General features: G+C 46.8%; 7 protein-coding genes across 11 annotated transcripts in view; 3 read left to right on the forward strand and 4 right to left on the reverse strand.

Moving 5' to 3' along the window:
• LOC111066401 (glutamate--cysteine ligase regulatory subunit) lies at positions 1–1394 on the reverse strand. Its single transcript, XM_022354972.2, has one exon. It carries the CDS (start codon positions 1100–1102, stop codon positions 206–208), a length of 897 nt encoding a protein of 298 aa, XP_022210664.1. The 5' UTR covers positions 1103–1394; the 3' UTR covers positions 1–205.
• A 1350-nt stretch (positions 1395–2744) lies between these two features.
• LOC111066387 lies at positions 2745–3480 on the forward strand. The gene has a single exon (XM_022354942.2). It carries the CDS (start codon positions 2832–2834, stop codon positions 3423–3425), a length of 594 nt encoding a protein of 197 aa, XP_022210634.2. The 5' UTR covers positions 2745–2831; the 3' UTR covers positions 3426–3480.
• Positions 3449–6346, reverse strand: LOC111066384 (wolframin). Its single transcript, XM_022354940.2, has 4 exons — positions 6207–6346; positions 6036–6134; positions 4411–5966; positions 3449–4347 (listed from the first exon to the last, which is right to left on the reverse strand). The coding sequence occupies exons 1-4, from the start codon at positions 6268–6270 to the stop codon at positions 3514–3516; spliced, it is 2553 nt and encodes an 850-aa protein (XP_022210632.2). The 5' UTR covers positions 6271–6346; the 3' UTR covers positions 3449–3513.
• LOC111066383 (nuclear pore complex protein Nup133) lies at positions 6299–10720 on the forward strand. Its single transcript, XM_022354939.2, has 9 exons — positions 6299–6744; positions 6803–6977; positions 7045–7548; positions 7608–7920; positions 7983–8616; positions 8679–8883; positions 8945–9623; positions 9681–10222; positions 10288–10720. Exons 1-9 carry the CDS (start codon positions 6593–6595, stop codon positions 10660–10662), a joined length of 3579 nt encoding a protein of 1192 aa, XP_022210631.2. The 5' UTR covers positions 6299–6592; the 3' UTR covers positions 10663–10720.
• Positions 10721–10933: 213 nt separating this feature from the next.
• Positions 10934–13881, forward strand: LOC111066386 (chorion peroxidase). Its single transcript, XM_022354941.2, has 4 exons — positions 10934–11128; positions 11209–13068; positions 13129–13298; positions 13361–13881. Exons 1-4 carry the CDS (start codon positions 10962–10964, stop codon positions 13654–13656), a joined length of 2493 nt encoding a protein of 830 aa, XP_022210633.2. The 5' UTR covers positions 10934–10961; the 3' UTR covers positions 13657–13881.
• LOC111066388 lies at positions 13827–14768 on the reverse strand. Its single transcript, XM_022354943.2, has 2 exons — positions 14510–14768; positions 13827–14420 (listed from the first exon to the last, which is right to left on the reverse strand). The coding sequence occupies exons 1-2, from the start codon at positions 14632–14634 to the stop codon at positions 14126–14128; spliced, it is 420 nt and encodes a 139-aa protein (XP_022210635.2). The 5' UTR covers positions 14635–14768; the 3' UTR covers positions 13827–14125.
• Positions 14769–17199: 2431 nt separating this feature from the next.
• The window catches only part of LOC111066381 (sodium/calcium exchanger 3), a 36058-nt gene continuing 32106 nt past the window's right edge, over positions 17200–21151 (reverse strand). For 2 of the 5 annotated variants that reach the window (XM_022354933.2, XM_022354932.2), the window contains 7 exons: positions 20537–20566; positions 19369–19517; positions 18833–18932; positions 18643–18768; positions 18410–18568; positions 18174–18345; positions 17200–18093 (listed from right to left, as the gene is read on the reverse strand). In XM_022354933.2, coding sequence (XP_022210625.2) covers positions 17889–18093; positions 18174–18345; positions 18410–18568; positions 18643–18768; positions 18833–18932; positions 19369–19517; positions 20537–20566 — 941 coding nt within the window. In that variant the 3' untranslated portion in view covers positions 17200–17888. The remainder of the gene's footprint in view (positions 18094–18173; positions 18346–18409; positions 18569–18642; positions 18769–18832; positions 18933–19368; positions 19518–20536; positions 20567–21151) is intronic. The other 3 variants (XM_022354935.2, XM_022354934.2, XM_022354936.2) reach the window with 2 other exon arrangements.

Consider the following 21151-nt stretch of genomic DNA (forward strand, 5'->3'; position numbering starts at 1 on the left):
TTTGCCGTTTTTGAAACGCTTTATGTTCAGAAGAAGTTTGAAAAATCGTTTACAATAAAATCAATCGATCATCTGGGTTTTTGTATAACAAACAATAAGTACAGAACTACTACACAGTATACAGGTATACACACACACACAAATATTTTAACTAAAGCTAAGCTTCTCTCTGCCTTTGCCTCTCGACTGTGCCTCTCGACTATGCCTATGCGCTGGCGTTGGGCCTCGAGGCCCCCACAATGTAGCCCTTGGCAGTGAGTACGCCTCGACAGCGGACATGAACTTGGTAGCGCAACGACCAATCGATTGTGTAGCCGGGCGCCAGGCCAGAAAACTGTTCCTCTGGCAGCAGCAGCTCGGGATCGCCGTGTGTGTTCAGCTGGATGTCGTGGGCGGCGCAGAACTCTTGCAGCTCCGTGGGCACGCGGCAGCAGGTGGACAGATTCACCTGCGCAATTGTGGGGGCGACTGCGGCTGTCCTGTGCAGCTCTGCCAGCGCCTCGGCATCGAGATCTGCAATGCCCAGCTGCGTGATCTTCTGGTTGAGGGCATACTGCTCCAGGGACCTGTAGAGCCCCTTGAGTTCGCTTACGCCCTGAGCGCCATTCCGGAGACTCCAGCTGGCGACGGTCGAGGCTGAGGGGTTTGCCTCAGAGCACGGAGACTTGACGGCCGGTGCTGTCGGTGTTGTGGACTCAGCTGTTGCGTTGGCAACGGGCGAAGTGGCGCCACCCGCATTCGGGTGGTAGGCCAACACCACGTTGTCCACGTGCGTCACATTGAGTATGTTGAGCAGCGCCTCCACCGCCTGCTCTATGTTCACCGTCGAGTTGTTGTTGAGGAATATCTTGGCACCGATGCTGATCTCACTGCGTTGGTTCTCCGTCAGCCTGTTGGTCAGCTCCTGTGTGGCATGCTGCACCCGTCCATGCAGCTCGTCTATCTCCACCACCACGCGCTCGACATTTGGGTCACTGTGCAGCGTTATTTTCAGCCCATCGTACAGTTCCTCGTTGGACCTGCGCTGCCCCAGCTCGTTGTTAATGATGTTTCCCGTGCTAATCACCACGTTTTGATACTTTTTTGTTATGCACGGTATCATGATGGCTAAGGCTGTTGCTTGGCTCTGATTACACTTGAATCTTTAATAGTTTGGTATCTGCTCCGAAGATAGAGATAGTGCGGGCCGTCCCAGGTCTCGGGTCTCAGGTTTCCACCGTGTATTTATTATTTATTTCTTTTTTACTATTTATGTCAAGTTTTCAATTTATTAATTTTTAACACAACAACAGTAACCAGCAACAGAAATATGAAATTTGAAAGTGAAATGTCTAATTCGATTTTTCCCAATTGCGGACAAACGGTATTTGGAATTATAAAAGTCCAATTGGATTTTCAACGCGAAAATGAGCCATGTGAGCCACTTAAATACTCTTTGCGCCCGACCTGACAATATACACTACAGTGCGCCCCCCAGAAATATACCAAAATATACCTTCTCATTTTCAGAATATACCGAAAACTATATGATAAACCATAAACGGTTACTCTATAATTTTGTTTCGTTATTTTTAGTTTCTAAATGAAACTATTCAAATAAATAAAAAAAAAATCGCGTAACATAGAAAAAAAGGGCGCTTCAAAGCGGGGCAAAGCATGGAACAGCATGCTGCGTGAGCGAGAGAATTAATTGATTTAAATGCGTTGCACAGTGGGCCATTCGGCCATTTCAGCTTGCTGAATTAATAACTTCCGAACGAATCAAGATATTTTCATGAAATAAACTGCATTTGAAAGACAAATCTTTCAAAATTTAGTCTAGAAGATAAAATGGTACTACAATTTCTAGAATTGTAAAGCTTCTAAATACTCAAAGTTTAACTTTGATTCCTGTGAACATTTGCCTGATTGCGGTGACTTATCGATGTGGGGATAGTTTTAGTTTAGTTTCGTTAGTTACTTAATTAGTTTACTTAGTTTTTTCCATCGATAAATAAAGTTTAGTGGTTTTTATCACTACATATAATAATTTTAAATTTTATTATCAAACCTGTTTCAAAATTTTTGTCTTTTAATAGTCATCTACCTTGTTAAAAATATCTCATAAACTTAAAATTTCTATAGAATTACTAATTTCCAATTTATTTTGAGATATCACATGTCTAATGGATGAAATATATGAAATCATTAGAATATTAACCTAATTTTTGGCCGTTTTTCAACTTTGACCTGAATTAAAAAAAAGCATGCTTTTATATACGTGCTCTTTGCATATGCCTCTACATAAGTTTAATAGCCCATATTGAACTTTTGAGTTTTTTGGCTTCTACATCGATAGCAGTGACGCTACCTCGCAAACCCCAAAACTAGATGGTTTGGAAAATTCGTTTTTCTCTATAACTGTCTGTGCAACGGACCAGTTTTTTACTGAATATTGATAAAAATGAATACACCTAGTAAAAGATACCAAAAACAGAATGATACCTCAAACAGTTTACTTTTTATTCTATATATAAAATGTCAATAAAAGTTGAATACATTTTTGCACACGGAAATAATTTTCAACTTTGATTGCTCATATCTCCTAAACTAAAAGTCCGATTTATTTTAAACTTTTTTGAAAGCTTTGGATAATTCTCTATCGGATTCGTGTAATGGATTTATCCGAAACGTTCAAAAAATGAATTGACTTTTGCCACCCCACTGTACGTCGGTTTCCATGTCGAGATTTTGTATCGAAACAACTCTATCTGAACTAGTTCGTCGTAACGGTGGCTTTTGTCAAAATATTTGGGGCTGTTTTGGAATTTCTGAGGAAATAAAATTTGAGAATGTGTCCGCACGCTGTCCGGGAATGGCTGGTCCTTCTAACCATGGAGATGTACGTGGACAGGTTTATGAATAAGGGCTACAACACCATTGCCCACTGCAAGCGAATTGTTCCGCGTGATCTCAAGAAATTGGGGATTTACCATCGATGCCATCGTAAATTGCTGCTAGATGGTGTCCAGCTAATGAACAACGCGCCAGAGGAACGCTTTAAGTGCTCTGAGCCCTGCGAGCACCATCATCACAGTCCGATTCAGCGCGGGTCGGACAGTTCAACAGACTCTTCTGATAGTGGCAGTGAGGCTGAAGAGTGCCGATCATTGCCAGTATTTGGACCATCTAACAACGTCAATCCCAAGGAATCGGAAAACGTCTTCGATTTCTCTGCTGAAGTCTCTGATGTGATACCACCCATCAATTTGAGCTTCTCCTACACATGCGCTGCTTGTCCAGACTTGGTCTTCAGGAGTGTAACAGATGTGGCCGAGCACATAGCCGATGCCGACGATGAAAACACACACAAGATTGCTCCACTGCCGATCGGGGGCGTTGAGAAGCTGCCCAGCAGCCTCAAGCTGGAAAACCCCATGCAGTAAATCGATATCAATAAAAATAGTTGTATAAATATTTGTGATTATTAGCTAAGAGAATCAAATCCTTTGCCTTTGTATTTGATTATTTAACCTACTTAAACGTAATTAACGGATTTAACAATGCATTCAACAGATATTTGATGCCGCGCATTAGTTCCTGCAGGCGAGCATCCATCGGAGAGGCACCAAGAAGTCGTTCAATGCTCGCCGTTCCCAGCTCTGGGGATTTACAGTCCCGGCACTCGATGGTCTTCAACAGCACTTGTACATCGTTTGTTCGCATCCGGGTGTGATGGAGTGTGCCGTAAAACAAAACAGTATCCCCCTGGCTGAGCTGCCGCGTGAAGTTCCCAAAGTCATGGTGCGCCTTTAGAACCACTTCCGATGATGTCGTGCGTCCCAGCAGTCGGCTCCCGCTGCTGCTGCCGACCTTCACCAGCAGCTCGTACTCGTAGCGGTTATACTTCTGGAGCGTGCAGCTGCCGGTGCGAGCATTGACTGTTTTGATCACGCGCTGCCACTCGTCGCATTGGTCATCCAGCTTGCGATTGCACTGGAAATTCTGTGATATGTCCTCGCCGTGAGCGCAGCGTACCGCCCTGCCCAACCAGCCGGGCAAATAATTGGCGACGAGATCTTCAAACATGTTGGATACCTTGGCGATTTCCACCTTGGTGACGCTGCCCTGCCAGGTCACGGGCATACCATTGAGGTGAAAGCAACGCAGCTGGGACTTAATCCTGTTGGGCTCCTCTTGGAAGGGTAGGGCGCACAGGGAATGGAAACGATCCCAGGTCAGTGAGTCGGCGTCCGATAGAGAGTGTAGACCGACACGTGGCAGGGCATTGAAGCGCGGCGTGTCCTTGAAACTGGACGTCATGTAGGGAAAGACCAATACACAGGCCATTGTCAAGCCCATGATTAGCTGCAAATGATTGATGATTACACAATAATAGTAAGTATAGCTGGACGCCACCTGGACACTCACCTGCAGAATGGTAATATACTTCTGGGTGGCACGGTTCATGGCCAAAAGATAGGAGACGACCATTATGAGAATGCTGGCGATGGCTACGCCGCCCCAATGCAGCTGCTCGCTGGCCAACCCAAGGCTTTTGATGGCCACAAAGACTGGGACGAGGAGCGCCACCATGCCAAATAGGGGCAGGAACAACACCAATCCGGCGAGGACAAGAGTCCCGCGAATCACACCGAACATGGTGGCACTCTGGGAGGTGGCGATGCACACTTGCAGCCAGCAGAGCGTGACGCAGTGTGGAATAAGATGCGTGTAGACACCGTGCCAGCGTGAACGTTTGGCCATTATCACCAGAAGCACCGGTATCAAGAGGTACAAGGCTGTGCGGCAGTTCAGGCAGAACTCAATGCCGTTGCCAATGACAAAGGTCGAGAAGGTGGGCTTACGCAGGTCCAGGAAGCGCCAGCGGGATGTAACCACCTTGTCCATCTCATAGGGATACTTGGCCAGGACGTTGACGGCAAAGGAGACAACCACCACCCAGTTGGGCAGTAGATCAGACGAGGCGTACATGCTGACGCCCATAGTGAGAAGCGTGAAGGCTCCGGAGATTATGGTTAGCTCTGAGTGGGGCATCCAGCCATCAGCCACGAGTGGATACACAATCAGGTTGCAGATGAAGGCGCCGAAATAATACACGTACGGCTTCATGTTGTTCCGCAGGAAGCGCTTCTCCGCAATGCCCGCATCGATGTTGTTGTCGCCATAGCGCAGGAACAGTCCCGACCAAATGCGAAAGTCCACAAACTGTTGCTTGGTCTTCAGCATTTTACAGGTGGCCCAAATCATCATGCCCACGCTGAAGTAGTAGCTGATCAGCGGCACCAATTGGAAGCTTCTCCACCAGGAGAGGGCTATCAGCAGACCCAGGCGCACGCTCACGGGTAATATGCTGGGCAACGAGATGATGCAGTTCACCAGGCGGTGGTAGAACAGGGTGAAAAATATGAGCGGGTGGAAAAAGATGCGGTAGAAGCGGGGCACATGGTCCAAGCTCCTGGGATCCGGCACGGACAGTGTCAATGTGTCGTTTACTGTGGGCATCCGTCCGGCACTGTAGTTGGAAGCAGCCGACACGAGGTTGGCCTCGGTGATTAAGCGTTGATGCTCCTCGTTTGCATGCCCTATGGTTTCCATGTTGCCCAGGAGCTCACATTCCGGCTCGCCCTCGCTGCTGGACCCGGACGTTTCATCCTCAAGTCTGCGACGTTTCCGTTGAAGATTGTATATGCATCGCATCTTTCTTTCCAGCTGCTTGGGCGTGACGTGCTCGTTGCCGTTCGACAGACAGGCAAAGAGTTCACGAGCCGCTTTTCGCGCCGCTCGCTCGCCAGGAGTCATGGACAGGCAGCGACGCACATCATCCGCATTCTCTGCCGTTATACCACGGCCGTCGTTGTAGCAATTTTTCAGCAACTTGGCCGAATCCTCATGCCCACTGTGAGCCGCAGTGACAAGCCAATTGACGGCCTTCTGGTACTGTTCGATTTTATCCATATTCGGTTCTGCATGAGTCAAGACAGCCAAACTTTACCTTCGGATGTATTATGAATCGGGATTGTGTTGTCACTTACCTATAGTGTTGTCCAGAATCTGCTTTGCCAAATCATATTGCATTTGAGGACATCCCTCCTGGGCAATATGGTTCTTCAATTTGTTTAATGAGGCTCGGTCTGTGGTCATTTTGGAAATTTTATTGTTTGTTATTGCTTTTGTCCTGACATATGGTTATGTGTATATGTTACCTTCTAGATTCCAACGCCTACGTTTGCTGACGCCTGTCGGCTCATTTTGCGTCCAGGTTGCCATCTATTTCGGTTTAATTTCAAATTTTTGTTTACGAAATAGTGTGAAATTCCTAACAAGGGTCTTAGCGATGACATCGTGTGCCGATGAATGCACGAGAATGATGGTCGTATGACACATATCTTTGGAATACCACCAATAGTATTTCGTGCCGTCTATCGCACAAAACTATCGATATTTCTTTTAAGTTACTCTACCCTGTGCATCGATGAAATATGCAAGAAATATACATCGCTAATTAAAAATTCTTGAATTTTGTTATTTTCGCGTAAAACAAAAAATAAATGTTGATAGTGTCATAGTAATCATATTGAATAATTAAATAATGGAACGAAACATGCAAAAGCAGCTGTACGGAATTGCGCGCGAGTCATCGCCAGGATTCCGCCGAATTAATACGCCGGTGGCAGACAGCACGCGAAAATCATTTTTTGGCGGCAACTCGAGCTGCTTGAAGAAGACGGCGCTGAGCAACAGGTGCGGAAACTTAGGTCTCGCATGTGTAAAGATGATTTATAGCACCCTTTTCCCACAGCCGGCTAAGTTTGTCTGTGCGATCCACCCAGTCGATACCCGGCATCCAGTCGGACTATAATGTTGTGGAGAGCTTTGGCTTCCCACTGCCCGTCGTTGTGAACGAGGCCCTGACGTTTGTGGGATCTGCTGCCGGAACCGTGTCTGCGAAGGTTGCCCAGAATGGTTGGGCTTGGGTACGAGCAACAGCACCACGAGTCGAGAAATGCTTTGGCTGTGAATTCAATTTGCGTCTCATTTCAGGTTGTGCACGGCCGCCGACTCCTAATCTGGCAGTACAAAGAGTCATCCAAGTCGGGCTCTTCGCCCCGCACTGCCAAGCATCCACGACGGGGTGCTGGGCTGTCGCAATGCCGCGAGCTGCAGCTGCCCTACTCCGACTTGGGGTACAAGAGCGACCTGATTAGTGTATTCCAGACAGATGGCCAGCAAATGGCCTCCTGCATAGCCGTCTCTGCCACCGGAGATGTGCGCTATTGGTCATCCATAGCCCATGACGGGAACAATGTGAATCTGCCGATCTTGGCCGGCCAGGACTTTGTTCAGCTCATCAATCTGCCTGCGCAACAGGGCTACCTGGCTGTGACCACGACCTGCAATTTGGTATTTCTCCGCGTGGGCCTCACCAATGGCCGATACACGTTGCACCACAAGACCATTAAGCCGGCCACCAGTTTGCTTGGTGGATTTGGCAAGAAATTATCCTCCATGCTGATTGGAATGAATACGGGTGGCGACAAGGATCCGGTGAGGCTTGCATTACCATTCACAAAAGGTTCCCAAATAATATTCAAACTATTTTCCAGCTCTTGGTTGGCATGTGCTGTGAGAGAAATTCTCCTGAAGGTGAAACGGTTGTGGCTGTGCTCTCGGATCGTTCCATCCAGCGCTGGAGTCTGTCGAACAAGGGGAATACAGAAAGTTTAATCTACGAGGATGCAGAGGTGGTGCGCAGGATTCGCGAAGAGTTTAAGCAAAAGGTCTGGAATATCCGAGCGCCCACAGACAACGTGGAACTCGAGTTGCAACTGCTCGACTTTCATATCGTTGACGAGAAGGCCTACATATTGGCTGGAGCTGTGAACGCTGCTCACGCGCCACAGATGTGCTATGCCGTTGGTAAGCCAATGCCATTGCAGAATTTCTCATTCAAGTTGAAACATTTTTGATGCCATTCGTAGCTGTGGCCAGTGCTCAAGCGGACAGCATGCTGCTGGAGTCATTCACGCCACTGAAGTTCAATAAATTCTACAACGCCAAGACCAAAGAGGAATGCGTCAGCCTTCGCTTCATTATTGGCAGCAGCCACATCTACCTCTACACCCCGAAGGTGGTTTATCCTTTGCTCTTGTCCAACGCCGTACCCACAGCCGAACTTGAGGCGGAGAAGATTGAGTTCCATCTGCACGACGATCGAATCCTATGCGCCGCCGTCTGCAGTCGCCTGCCGCTGTTCTTTAGCCGCACCCACGGCCTGGTTTCCATCACGCCCGGCGACTTTGATTCCAACGAGCTGCATAATATGAGCACCTGCAACACGCCCGATCTGTTTGCACCAGCTTCGTTCAATGCTTCGTTCAATGCGCCCGATCAGTCCGCCATGACTGCCAGCAGCAATAATCTGCATGTATTCGAGCTGGATCCCGAGGAGCTGTACAGTGATTTGAGCGACGAAGTGGGCCAGCTAAAGGCTGCCTTCGTGTACCACCTAAAGCGTAATAACAACATGGTGAAGACCATTGTCGGGGAGCTTCTGCGCGCTGTCAATGAGCCCGATCCAAGCGGTGCACCCCTCGATGCCTACAAGTTGGATAGGTGAACGCTTGAATACTCTACCAAATGCCTAGCAGCAATTGAAAATTTGTATTCCCATTTAGAATTGTCATCACAATTGCCGAGGACTTGGCCGAGGATCTACCCATTGCCGATCCACGCTGGGAAGAGGCGTTGGGCGATCACGAGGGCAATCGTCATGCGTTGGGCAGCTCGCGCTCCATGCAAATCATCCATCAGCTGCGTGACAAAATCCTTGCCTTCCAGCATTTTGTTTCGTTTCTCCATGCCAGCGGCATCTGGGAAAAGGTGATTATTATTTATTGCTCTTTCTTTTGATTTGATTTTATTTCACATCCATTTTCTGCAGCTCAATGCCATACCCTGCGGCAGTAATGTGCTGAAGCCGACCAGTTTTATTCTGTCCGATATCAGCGAGAAGATAGTGGCTGCCATGGCACTGCGCTCCCTGCAGGCCAAACTGCCGAAAATCATCGAAAATGCCATCGATGCCACTGTTGCCATGTGGGATGAGAAGCCCAACGGCAGCCTGACCACCCAGGATATATTCTATGTGAAACTGTGCAAATTCCAGTCCGTATTCGAGGCCCTGGCAGACTTGGCTGACAATCAGATTTCAGCACAGATTCAAACCACTGTGACGGTGGCCCAATTCCTCAATGACATCAATTCCATTGTCCTGGATACGCTGGGCCAGGTGTTTATGCATCGTGAACAGCAGGGGAGCAATTATACACGACACAACGACAGACTAGCCGCCTGCGAGAACCTTCCCTGGACGGCAATGTCGGGCAGTGCTGGCGTTCGGGACACACTCAACCGCCTCATAGACCTCAGCCTGCGCTATGGCGCCCAGTGCGTCAGTGAGACGGAGGTAAAGCAGAAGCTGTACCAGCAAATCTACGAGATGGTGGACTTGGTGCTGGAGGGGCGCAAGAGCTACTTGGATAGTGTGCGGGGCTCCGAGAAGGCCAATGTATTGCAGCAGCAGTTCGAGGCACAGCGCAGTGAACTCATCTCAGTACTGAGTAAGTGGCTTTTCCATATGCCACCTGGCTGTATTTCATATTCATTTCTGTTTCCAGTCAAGGATCGCAAGTACGAATACGCCGCTAAGTTGGCCGAAAAGTATCTGGACTTTCAGAGTCTGGTGATAATATGCGACGAGACGAAAGACAAGAACCGTTTGGATGATTACACGCGCAAATACGAGGAGTTTGAATTCTCGAAGTTTGCCATTAGCTGGCATCTGCGGCAGCAACGGCATGGCGAGGTATTCGAGCGCTTCAAGGGCAACCAGCTGGCGTTGGCTCAGTTCATGCGCGACCATCCATCGCTGGGCTGGATTCAGCTGATATTCAACGGCGACTACGAGCGGGCAGCGAAGGTGCTGTACGAGCTGGCGCAAAACGAGAAGGAGATTGTGGCGCGCAAAAAGTCGATGTTGTCTCTGTCCAAACTGGCTGCTTTTGCGGCGCCCGACTCTGACCTGACGGCCCAGGTGGAGAAGATTAATGCTGATCTAACGCTCATCGAGTATCAGTCGCAGTTGAGCCATGACGTGCTGCAAAACTTTGGCCTCGACCCAGTTGAACAGAAGGTGCTCAAAGCAGAGGATATAATCGATGTGAGTCTGTCTGTCCATAGGCTCAACAAAAAAAACAACCACCTACAATATTATCTGTTCCACAGCTGTATATCGCCGAGGAAAATGAGAGTGCCACCGAAGTGGAGTTTGGCAAGGCCTTGGAGCTTCTGAGCTTTGTGGAGCAGCCCTACGATCTGCGCCACAAGATCTGGTGTGCGGCCATACGCCGCGACAACTGGATAGACTATGACCCCAATAATGCCGTGGAGTACATGCAGAAGCTAATGTTCTTCAAAATCATTGAAATTTCAGAGCTGATGGGCCAGGAGAACGACAATTTTCTGCCGCCCATGGAAGAGTTCCTGGAGAGCACTGAACTGGACGATATGCCGCAGAACAAGTCGTTCCAGTATCTGCTGAAACTGACCTACGAGTATGTGGCCGATATGTTCAAACAGCCAGACGACATGGAAGTCTAATTGTCTGTTGCCTACCCCCAAGCATTTACATTTATTAAAGTTTACGTTAAGAGTTCAATATGTGATGTGTGTGTGTGTGTGTGTGGCCTGGTGGACAGTTGCCAGCTTTGTTACTCCACTGCTCAACCGCTGGGATTATAATATATTATATGTAGACTGGCACTGCCAAGCGCTGCGCTGCCAGCGAAAGTATCTGAAGTGTGGCGAACGGAGTGGGAAGCCCTCCAAGTGTTGGCGCAACCTTAGCGTCGAGTCGCCCTGGGCCCCTGGCTGCATTTCTCATCAGTTCAGCTTCGATCATGACGGACGAAACAACGCCACTCACCACCGCCATCGCCGGTGGCTCTGGATATGTGGCGCTGCCTCCCTATCAAGGACCCGAACACGTATTTCCAGGCGGCGTATCGCCGCGTTCGCGTCGCAACAAAATGAAACAGCTGCAGTGCTGCATAGGCATTACATTCATGTGAGTGGGTTGGGGGGGAAAAGTATTTCCCATATTTCTGTCGCCCTGGCCACAAAGTGATTGAATTTACCTGTCCGCAGCGTCATTGTGTTTGTCGCCTTGGGCCTGGCTTTGGTGTTCGACGACTCGCTCACCAAAGGGGATGGTAGTCCCAGCTTTTTCTTTGTTATAAACGGAACGCACTTGGAGCTGGCCCCGATGACACCTATACCAGATGAGCCAGCAGCGGATTGGGCCCTACAACAGGCGGCTGTGGATCATCAAGAGGGCGCCCGATCAGTTAGTGCCGGCATCAAAGCGCTGGGGGACCGTGAGATACTGGAGGAAGGCCTGCAGCCGAATGAGGTGAACACGCCAGCCTTCCGGCACTATCGTTCGCTGAGCACCAATCCAGAGGCTCGGAAGCTGGCACGTCGTGGTTACGTCGAGAACCAGGCGACCATGGACATTGCCCGCAGATTCAACTACACCAAGCAGCCGGGTCGAAGCAATATTGGCTGGGGGCCACAGATCGCGCTGCCGGATCCTACGGTGCTACGGTTGGACTGTGACTTCAATGACCGCTACAGGCGATCGACTGGCGTCTGCAACAGCAAAGAGCATCCGCGCACATTCGGTGCCTCGATGGTGCCCTACCGCCGTATGGTGGCACCGGACTACGCCGATGGCATTGCAGCTCCCAGGGAGAGTCATGCGGGCCGCCTACCACCCGCACGCCAGGTCTCCCTGAAGATCCATCGTTCCAGCTACGAGACGGACTCAAATTTCACCGTCATGCTGGCGGTCTTTGGGCAGTTCATGGACCACGACATCACCGCCACATCGCTGACCACCTCCGAGGAGGGCGAGTCCATCAACTGTTGTGTGGCAGCCACTCGCGAACAGCATCCAGAGTGCTTCCCCGTGGAGATCCTGCCCGACGATCCCTACTACAAGCGGTACAACGTCACCTGCATGAACTTTGTGCGCTCGGCGCCGGCTCCAATGGGCAGATTCGGGCCGAGGATGCAGCTGAACCAGGCCACCGCCTTCATTGATGCCTCTGTGGTGTACGGCAACCTGGAGCAGCGCCAGAACCAGCTGCGCAGCTTCATCAATGGCACGCTGCGCATGTTCCTGACCGACGACGGACGGGAGCTGCTGCCCATTTCGGCCAATCCGGCAGATGGCTGCAACCGCGTCCAGATGACACGTCAGGGCAGGTACTGCTTCGAGTCTGGCGATGATAGGGCCAACGAGAATCTGCTGCTCACCTCCATGCACCTGCTCTGGGCCAGGCACCACAACAACCTGGCCCGCAGCCTCCACGAAGTGAATCCCGACTGGGACGATGAGCGCATCTATCAGGAGGCCCGCAAGATTGTCGGCGCACAGATGGCCCACATCACCTACAACGAGTTCCTGCCGGTGCTGCTCGGCAGAAATCTGACTCGGGCCAAGGGTCTGCTACCGTCCAGCGACAGTCTCGACGAGCCGGATACGTACGATCCGCAGGTGGATCCCAGCATTGCCAATTGCTTTGCTGCGGCCGCCTTTCGGTTCGCCCACACCCTGCTGCCGGGTCTGTTCAATGTTTCGCGGGACAATAGCACGCCCGAGGCGATGGAGCTGCACAAGATGCTCTTCAATCCCTTCTCGCTATGGAACGAGCACGGCATTGACCACGCCCTCAATACGGCTGCCAATACGCCAGTGATGCGCGTGGATCGCTTCTTCTCGCTGGAGGTCACCCAGAAGCTGTTTGAGGGCAATGCCGAGGATCCGGTTCCACTCTGCGGTCTGGACCTGGTCTCGCTGAACATTCAGCGGGGTCGCGATCATGGCATACCCGCCTATCCGGTGTTCCGACGTCACTGCCGCCTGCCGCCGGTGGACACGTGGGAGCAGATGGCCCAGGCGGTTGACAACGCCACTTTGGCGTCCATCAAGCAGATATATGAGTGGGTACAGCGCCAACACACACTGCCTTTCCACTCCGCTCAAAACTCTTTGACCCTCAGATCTCCGCAGGATGTGGATGTGTATACGGGAGCCGTCAGCGAGCCGCCGCTCGAGGGCGCCATCTTCGGTCCGCTGCTGAGCTGCATGGTCTCCGACCAGTTCCTGCGCCTTAAGCTGGGCGACTCCCACTGGTATGAGCGGAAAATGGGACCCCAGAGGTTCACCAAAGGTGAGTCCTGTCCAACTGCAGAGGTGTCTAGTGATTGGTTAATCTTTTCTAATGCACGGCAGGACAACTGGCGGAGATCTACAAGACTAGTCTGGCTGCCATCATCTGTCGCAATTCGGATGGCATAACGCGAGTTCGTGAGCGCGTCATGGAGCGTCATCGGGTGGAGGACAATCGCTATGTTGACTGTCGGGATTTGGCCGGCTTCAACTTGGATCTCGAGGCCTGGTCAGAGGCCAAGCAGTCGCCAGAACTCCACAGAGCGAGCATCAGTCGGACGGACAAAGCGGTGCGGGTAATAATATCAAAGGAGCCGAAGAAAGCCACGCTGGATGCCGGTAGTGCTGGAAATGTATGAGGTTTATATGAGGATTCTGAACTATGAGTAAATGCCAAATAAATGTGAGAATCAAGAACAAATCTGTAGTTTCCGGGCGGCAGTATCTTTACGAACTAAAGGACACTGCCTCCTGCCCAGCAACAACATCATGATAAGCACTTCAATTCCTATTTACTTGCAGTTTAAAAAGTGTTTACTTGTGTTTAATTGTACCTATTAAAAATATAAATGAATAGCAAGTAATGACAATTAAAGTAAGCTTTTAATCAAACACGAATCATCCACAGCCACAGCCACACACAATCGATTCCGTACTGCTTATCGCTTAGTCAGCAAATGGAGGAATACTCGTAGTCGGAGTCGGAGTGGGGAAAGCCGTAGCCGTAGTCGTTGCCGGAAAGCCAAACAGCAGCTGGCGTATTGGGAGCGCGGCTGATGTAATCCCATGGATGGTATTGCGGCATCGTCAAGAGCTCCGGGGATTGGGCTATAAACTGGACAGCAGCAGCTGAGTGCCATTGGATGCCAAGGCCACTGGCGGAGAGAATGTGGATGGCAACGGCAACGGGAACGGGAACGTCGTGTTGTTTGTAGTGCCGGTCGTGCTAATTGCTCTATTTGAGCGACAGCCATCGTTGTTGGAGTGCGCCAGAGCCAATGCGGCACAGAGGGTCAGCAGGAAGACAAACCCGAGGCAGAAAGAACACAGGCGCCGCACACTCTGCCACCAGGGATCCAGGGCGAAGGGCAGCAGTTCCTCCAGCGTCAGACCGAACGAGTAGCTGGTCGGGTAGGGGGAGGGTGGGGTTGGGATTGGGAAACGCTGTGTAACAAAGTTATTTTTTAATGAAATGCGACAGAAAGCGTTTACTCAGCAGTTGTGAAAATGGGCCCATAATCCTTTGGATGCGACGATGGCACAACAATGATGTGCTGGCTCTGCTGGTGTCCTTGCTGCGATGCCAGCAGCGCTGTCTTCTCATCACAGGACGACATATTTGCCTTGTCTGTCTGTCAGGACTGTCTGCCTGGATTACAAACAGTTTTGCTCTCTCCCAAAAGGCGACCGACTGCAATCCGGCTGTGATTGCTCCGTGGAGAACTGGCGGACGACTGGCGACTGCCTTTGGGTTTTGTTTCAACTTAAATTAGCCACGCGAGGAGGGGCAGCTCCATTGTGTTATATTGCTATTTGGCTGTGTGTGTACGAGTATTTGGAATACCGTAAACAACTTTATCTCTCCGCTTCATTGTGTGTGCTCATCTTCCGCAACGCAACCAGCTTTCTACGCTGATTCCCGAGCTTATCTTGTGCAGCTTTTTTTTGGGTCTCCTCTCGGTTGCATAACAGCGCCCAGTTTCCCATAGCGATAGGTCTGCTGTCTGCCAGGCAGATAAGAGATAATGAGAGACAAAAAAAAAATGTAGCAAAAGATGGACAAACGCAGTCGGTTTAATGTGTAGTTTATTGGGTTAACATGCCTGGAAATAGTAGGTACATTCATTCGCAGCAGCATTGCTGAGCGGCTGATGCCATTATTGTAACTCTAGCCGGATAGGCTCTGGGTAGTAAAACGATAAGCATTTATTTCTTGCCTGCCCTAAAGTACGAGTATGTAAATTCTCAAAGTGAATATTCAAGTTCTTATATCGTATTGTAGTTAAGAGGAAGAGAGATAGAGAGGGAGTTCTTGATCTGCCTCTAGCCTCTGATCTCTCTGGGCTCAGAGCAATAAAGATACCAATACCGTTAGTAAGATGGGCTACAGATCTAACTGCATTCATACTACATATATATGTGTATATATATATACTCGTATTAGTATGCTACAGTAGCTACATATATGTATGTATGTATGTATGTATATGTCGTATTCGATCTGCTATTTGATTAAAAATTTACTTTGCTTTGCTTTGCTTCTTGAATATTTTTTATATAGTCTGAATGTACGAATATATACCTATATTTTGCATTTGTTTTGGTTTGTTTTTTGGGTAAAATCACATTTATAAGTATACATATAAAAATGCAGGTATAATTTGAATTCGAAAATACACGATAACAAACAGCAAATAATTAATATTGTACAATACACATACACATATTAAGTAATTCGTTTTGCCCCATCCAAGCATACAGATTTACATCATAATTCATTCATTATCGTACATCTACAGAAAGGATATCGGAAATACGGAAAGAGGAAATTGAATATTAAACAAACCCATTAGAAAATATATAAAAAGTATTTGAAATTAGAAAAGTCGTTAAGGCAAGAAAGAAATTAAATAAATAGTAAAATCCTTTTCCTTCAAAAAGTACCTACATCCTATGTCGGAAGCACTTTTATCGCTTTATTTGCCTTTTCCATTTTATGTAATCTTCTATAGATAAATATATATATGTAGGTCTGTACTATATGTGTGTCTGCCCACTTGTATGGGTTATGTATGTGTGTATGTTTGTCTGGTTTGTTATACCTATTGTTTAGTGTTTACTGCTGTTCGGCACTTCATTCCATACGCTATTCATTTTCTATTTTCTATTGATTTCCTTGCCAGACTTACCCTGACCCCTGGACGATCCCCCCACAGAATCGCATGTTAACTGCAGTAATATCCATTGAATATCCATTGATCAATCCATAACTACAAACAACATTTGTGATCTGATCATGTGACGAGTATTTGCGCTTAAACAACGAGAAAATTAAAATACAAAAAAAAAAAGAAAAAAATCAATGAAAATAAATTTTAAATGAAATTTAATTATAATATCTAGCAATAAACATTGACAATATAATTTAATACATACATATTTCAGTTATAATTATATTTATTCCTTTGTTTCATCGTTCATACTCGTATGTATGTGTGTGTATATGTATTTGGTAATTAATTACTTCAATTACGTCTAAATTTGGCGAAGTTCTATCAGCAAGTTCCCCATATAATACAAATTTATGCATGGCTATAAATATCATTAGGCTTTCTTTTTCGTTATCTCTTATTTTCTTTTCTATCCTTTTCCCATTATTTAGCTATAATTTTGCTACAATATATGTATGAAAAAAATATGTAGTACATTATACAAAAAATATGTACCTGCTACAGTTATTATACTTTGATTACTCGTAATCGTACTCGTACATTCACATTTTTTTTGCTTTTTATTCATTCATCTATTTGGTTTTGGTGTTTGCCTTAATATCCGGACTTTTGTTCTCTACTTCGTTTTCGGTCGATCACTGCCACTGCGACATAAGCAAATTGAAAGTCTTTGTTTTTTTTTTGGTTGTTTTAAGTAAATTGATTAGTGCTCCTGTTGTTGTAGTGCAGTGTAGAAACACTGATGGTCTTACGGGGACTAATCGCCAGGCTAGTAAGTAGTAAGTGCCGCCCACTTGGTTTTGGTCAGAGTTCAGGAAAAAGATTTAGCATGGAGGGACTAGAACTAGTTGTTGGGTAGTCTGCCTAATTATTAATAGTTCGAATAGTAGTCGTAGTATTAGTAGTTGTATTTAGTATTAGTAGTTGTATTTAGCTTAGAGGGTTTTCTGGTTTTGTTTGTTTGTTGGCTAAAACATTTAATTTTCTGCTAAAACTTACACATGTATTAAATTAACAATGATTTCTGACAAATGGAGAGACGATTTCAATTTCAAAATTAAATTCGAATTCAAAACCGAAGGGGTGTCGGGATCCCCTCCGTTCACACGTTTTTGTGGACTTGGATTAAGTACAGCTTTAACAAACAACAACAATGACTTAAGTTGTACGCAGAATGATATAATAATAAATATATATGTATATGTATTTATGTATAATCGTATTTTAGAGTATGTATAATTAAGTATATATGGCATAACAATGAATGATCTCGTTACAATTACAAGATTGCTGAGCCGTGGCAGCCTTTCTGTATTTACAATTCATATCTGTATATATATCAATAAAAGGGAGTAACGTTATGTAATCGTAAAATAGTACGCAATATTTAAAATGAAATAAAATCAAAATATGCCCCAACTTACAAACCTAGTTAAACATTAAAATTTTACTCTTACTTAGTATTAACATAAATTTTACACAATAAATATCAATCATGTTTATATATATATATATAGCACACGCACGTACATATATATATACATATACATTCATAAAACTGCTTCCCTCGAACAGCTTCTTCGCGTGCTTCGTTTGAGCCAACGCCATTCGAATGCTGGTGCTGGTGTGGTGTAGTCCGCTTAGACACGGATGATGTCGTAGGCTTCCATAGTGCAGATGACCACATAGAAAATCCAGAGGAACACCAGAATCGAGGCGCACAAATATTTGGAAGTCTTAGGACCGCCCAGCTCCGCGCCAATGTTTTTGTTCCAGCGCCGGAACATGATCAGAGAGACGGCAACCATAGCCAAGGCCACGAAGAGCCCCACTGCAAAGCCAATCCTATAAAAGGGAGAGTGGGAGAGTGTGAGAGTGGGAGAATGGGTCAGTAAATGTTTTAAAGTTTCTAAAGGCAAACTTACGTTCCCGGCTCCACGTTAAAGGTCTTGCCATGGGCCATGTGGTAAATGGAGGCAAGGGACCAGGCCAGTCCAATGCCCAGGAATACGTTGACCGCATTGCTGCCCGTGACATTGCCGATGCAGTTATCGGCACCTTCGTCGTGCTTGGCCGCAATCATGCTGGCAAATGTGTCTGCAACGAATCAATCAGAGTGTTGGGCATATCAGAGTGTCAGATGGCTGGTGGGTTGGCTTACCTGGTATGCTGGTGCCCAGGGCCACAAACAGAATGGCGGTAACCGAATCCTTGATATTGAGGGCGCAACCGAAATAGGTGGCGGCATCCCCAATGACGGCGGTGATGATTCCAATGACGCTTATCGAAACCACAAAGGTCACATAGCCGCCGCAAATGTCTAAGGGGGAATAGAATCAGAATACAGTAAGGAATAGCAGGAGACAGGAGACTGCAGCCTGTGGCGAGACTCACTTGTGGGCGGCACAAATGCAAAGAGAACCTTCCAGAATAGGCAGACAAAGTGGCTGATGTAACTGAGGCAGCTGGGCACCACCTCTTCGACATCCTCGTCCACATCATCGTACTCACTTTCATCGGCTGTAAATGTTTACGGAATACTCGTTTATTCGTTTATCTGATGATGCGTGAGCTTTGAGCTTACCTGGGATGACGGTGAGGGCATCTTTGAACTGTTCCTTCCAGGAGGATGTGCCAAGCACGGCTGAAGTATTCGCCTTGGCCACCAGTTTGTCGACAGTAGCCTGTGGTGAGAGTGAAATGGGATACATATACACACACATTACGTATACGCATGCATTATAACACACAGACAGACAGACAGACAGACAGGCATGAACACACAACGTGTCATTTGGAGATTTACACACAATTAGGTGCTTATTTGCCTGGCACCTGAGCGGTTAGCTGTAACTCGATCTGGCAACAGGATAAGGATAGCCACCTGGCACAGTTCCGCCCGCAGCAAGGGAATCATTATGGGGTGTGTCTGGTCTGTCTGGTGTCTCCCTTGCACGCATTCACTTAACCCGATGTAAATGTGTGCTGCTGGGATTTGGCTGTGATTATTCAACAGCTTAGCAGCCGTCAAGTGAATTGAATTGCTTTTCATTTGCATTGTCCTCTGTCTGGGATCTAGTCCAATCATCGAGTGGACCCAACCCCAACCCAGGCACTTACCTTAAATTCCTTGCTCTCTCGAATGCGGACATGTGCGGTGGTCAGCTCTCCGTTTCTGGGCTTACTCAGCAACAGGATGCGGTCCAGTTCGGTCAAATCTTTGGTGTCCTTGCTCTCCACCTCTTGGATTTTCGCTAGAAGTTCATCGTCTGGCCAGTGGCAGCGGCAGCGGCGTTAACAGGGAAGTAAACGGAAATTTAGATATCTGCCTCAAAATGGAATTCAGCTTCGACTTGCATGCAACCACACCCATTTCCCGCCCCACAATAGAGTATCTTAAGCATACATGGCATAAGTATAGACAGATATTGATATAGATATTGATATTGTGTGTGTGTTTGCATCCAAAACGATAGTGCGGTGCAGTGGATACAGTTTAATGGAGCAACACACAGGGGTAGGTAGACAGATAGTCGAGGCGGTAGGGTAAGCGGACAGTGCAACATTGAAATAGTCAGCCAATAAAGAGAAAGAGAGACAGTTTAACGATTAAAGCCAAGTCGAGCAACCTATATGTAGGTAATATATATTTTATTTCAATTTTATTTCCAATTCAAATAGAATCGGAGCACACACACGCCACAATTAGCTTGGAAATGGCAACCAAATAAAAGCATATGGCTGGAGGTACATAATTGGATGCGGGCTGTAATTGAAATTGAAATAGAAAGCAGCAAAAAAAAAAACCAAAAAAAAGGCAAAGAGAATAGAAGAGATGAGATAAGCCAGGCTGCTGCTGAACTGAAGTTGGTTACGGGGAAAAGCTACTAACTCATAGGTACACAAAAATAGATACACACACAGAAAATACGAGTACGGGTACACAAATAGAAATTCAATGAAAAGCTCAAGTACACATCGCACACACACAGAGTGTGTGTGTGTCCTTTAAAGGACAAGTCAGATTTTTATATATTCTTGAGCGTTCCAATGACTTGGCAAAAATATTTATGCTAAATTGCCCGTCAGGATGCAATTGAGTGGAAAATGGAAATTGATAAACTGCATATTAAGCAGACACATAAAGAGACATACATATACGAGTATGTATGTTTAAAGTATATAATTAGAGAGAGAGAGAGAGATAAAGAGAGAGAGAGAGAGAGAGAGGCATGCATACGAATATGGGTAGATAAAAGGTCTCTAGATATATCTCAAGATGACTCACAGGTATGATCTCCAGAGTGTTCGTGTTTGTCTATAGACACATCGACATGACAAGTGGATGAGTAGGTTCAAGGGGGTGGTAGAGTTTCAGATAAATCGGTTTTTAAAATGCTCACATATGTATGTATGTTGGCTTCAACAATCTCTTTCAAAATATTCAGTTAACGAATATGCCTACGAGTGAGTGCGGTGTGTGGTGATTGGGCGATATTTATCCTTTTACCTTGTTTTATTTTGGAGCATTTCTTGACTTGGCTAGGGATCGGTTACACATTTAGATATATATGTTCAGCTGGGTTCTATATACTTTCCGATTCAATTAAACTCTAACACTCACACACACATAGATAGACATACATATACAATATATATATGTATATGTATACACGTTGACAGCAGTGGAACGGAACGCAACGGAACGAAAGATACGTACGATACGGATAGAAAAAAAAAAACATCGACATGGTTTACGACACAGTTAGGGTTAAATCAAAAGCCGTACACGATCATTAAGGAGTATAAAGCTTAAAATGTTGCCTTATGTTCTAGAACACACACAAATCGAAATACAAATAAAAAAGAAGATATAGATAAATAAATTAAGGCAAACCAATAA

Source organism: Drosophila obscura, unplaced genomic scaffold (assembly GCF_018151105.1).
Source record: "Drosophila obscura isolate BZ-5 IFL unplaced genomic scaffold, ASM1815110v1 contig_150, whole genome shotgun sequence".
In the NCBI taxonomy this organism is placed as follows: domain Eukaryota; kingdom Metazoa; phylum Arthropoda; class Insecta; order Diptera; family Drosophilidae; genus Drosophila; species Drosophila obscura.

Coding starts and splice junctions, on each gene's coding strand:
- LOC111066388 (XM_022354943.2), bottom strand. CDS start 14,634: ATGTCGTCCTGTGATGAGAAGACAGCGCTGCTGGCATCGCAGCAAGGA. Junction 14,421..14,509: donor CCCATTTTCACAACTGCTGA/GTAAACGCTTTC, acceptor CTACCCGACCAG/CTACTCGTTCGGTCTGACGC.
- LOC111066386 (XM_022354941.2), top strand. CDS start 10,962: ATGACGGACGAAACAACGCCACTCACCACCGCCATCGCCGGTGGCTCT. Junction 11,129..11,208: donor TGCATAGGCATTACATTCAT/GTGAGTGGGTTG, acceptor ACCTGTCCGCAG/CGTCATTGTGTTTGTCGCCT. Junction 13,069..13,128: donor TCCATCAAGCAGATATATGA/GTGGGTACAGCG, acceptor TTTGACCCTCAG/ATCTCCGCAGGATGTGGATG.
- LOC111066384 (XM_022354940.2), bottom strand. CDS start 6,270: ATGGCAACCTGGACGCAAAATGAGCCGACAGGCGTCAGCAAACGTAGG. Junction 6,135..6,206: donor TAGGCGTTGGAATCTAGAAG/GTAACATATACA, acceptor AAATGACCACAG/ACCGAGCCTCATTAAACAAA. Junction 4,348..4,410: donor AGTATATTACCATTCTGCAG/GTGAGTGTCCAG, acceptor AATCATTTGCAG/CTAATCATGGGCTTGACAAT.
- LOC111066383 (XM_022354939.2), top strand. CDS start 6,593: ATGGAACGAAACATGCAAAAGCAGCTGTACGGAATTGCGCGCGAGTCA. Junction 7,549..7,607: donor CGGGTGGCGACAAGGATCCG/GTGAGGCTTGCA, acceptor ACTATTTTCCAG/CTCTTGGTTGGCATGTGCTG. Junction 8,884..8,944: donor CCAGCGGCATCTGGGAAAAG/GTGATTATTATT, acceptor CATTTTCTGCAG/CTCAATGCCATACCCTGCGG.
- LOC111066387 (XM_022354942.2), top strand. CDS start 2,832: ATGTGTCCGCACGCTGTCCGGGAATGGCTGGTCCTTCTAACCATGGAG.
- LOC111066401 (XM_022354972.2), bottom strand. CDS start 1,102: ATGATACCGTGCATAACAAAAAAGTATCAAAACGTGGTGATTAGCACG.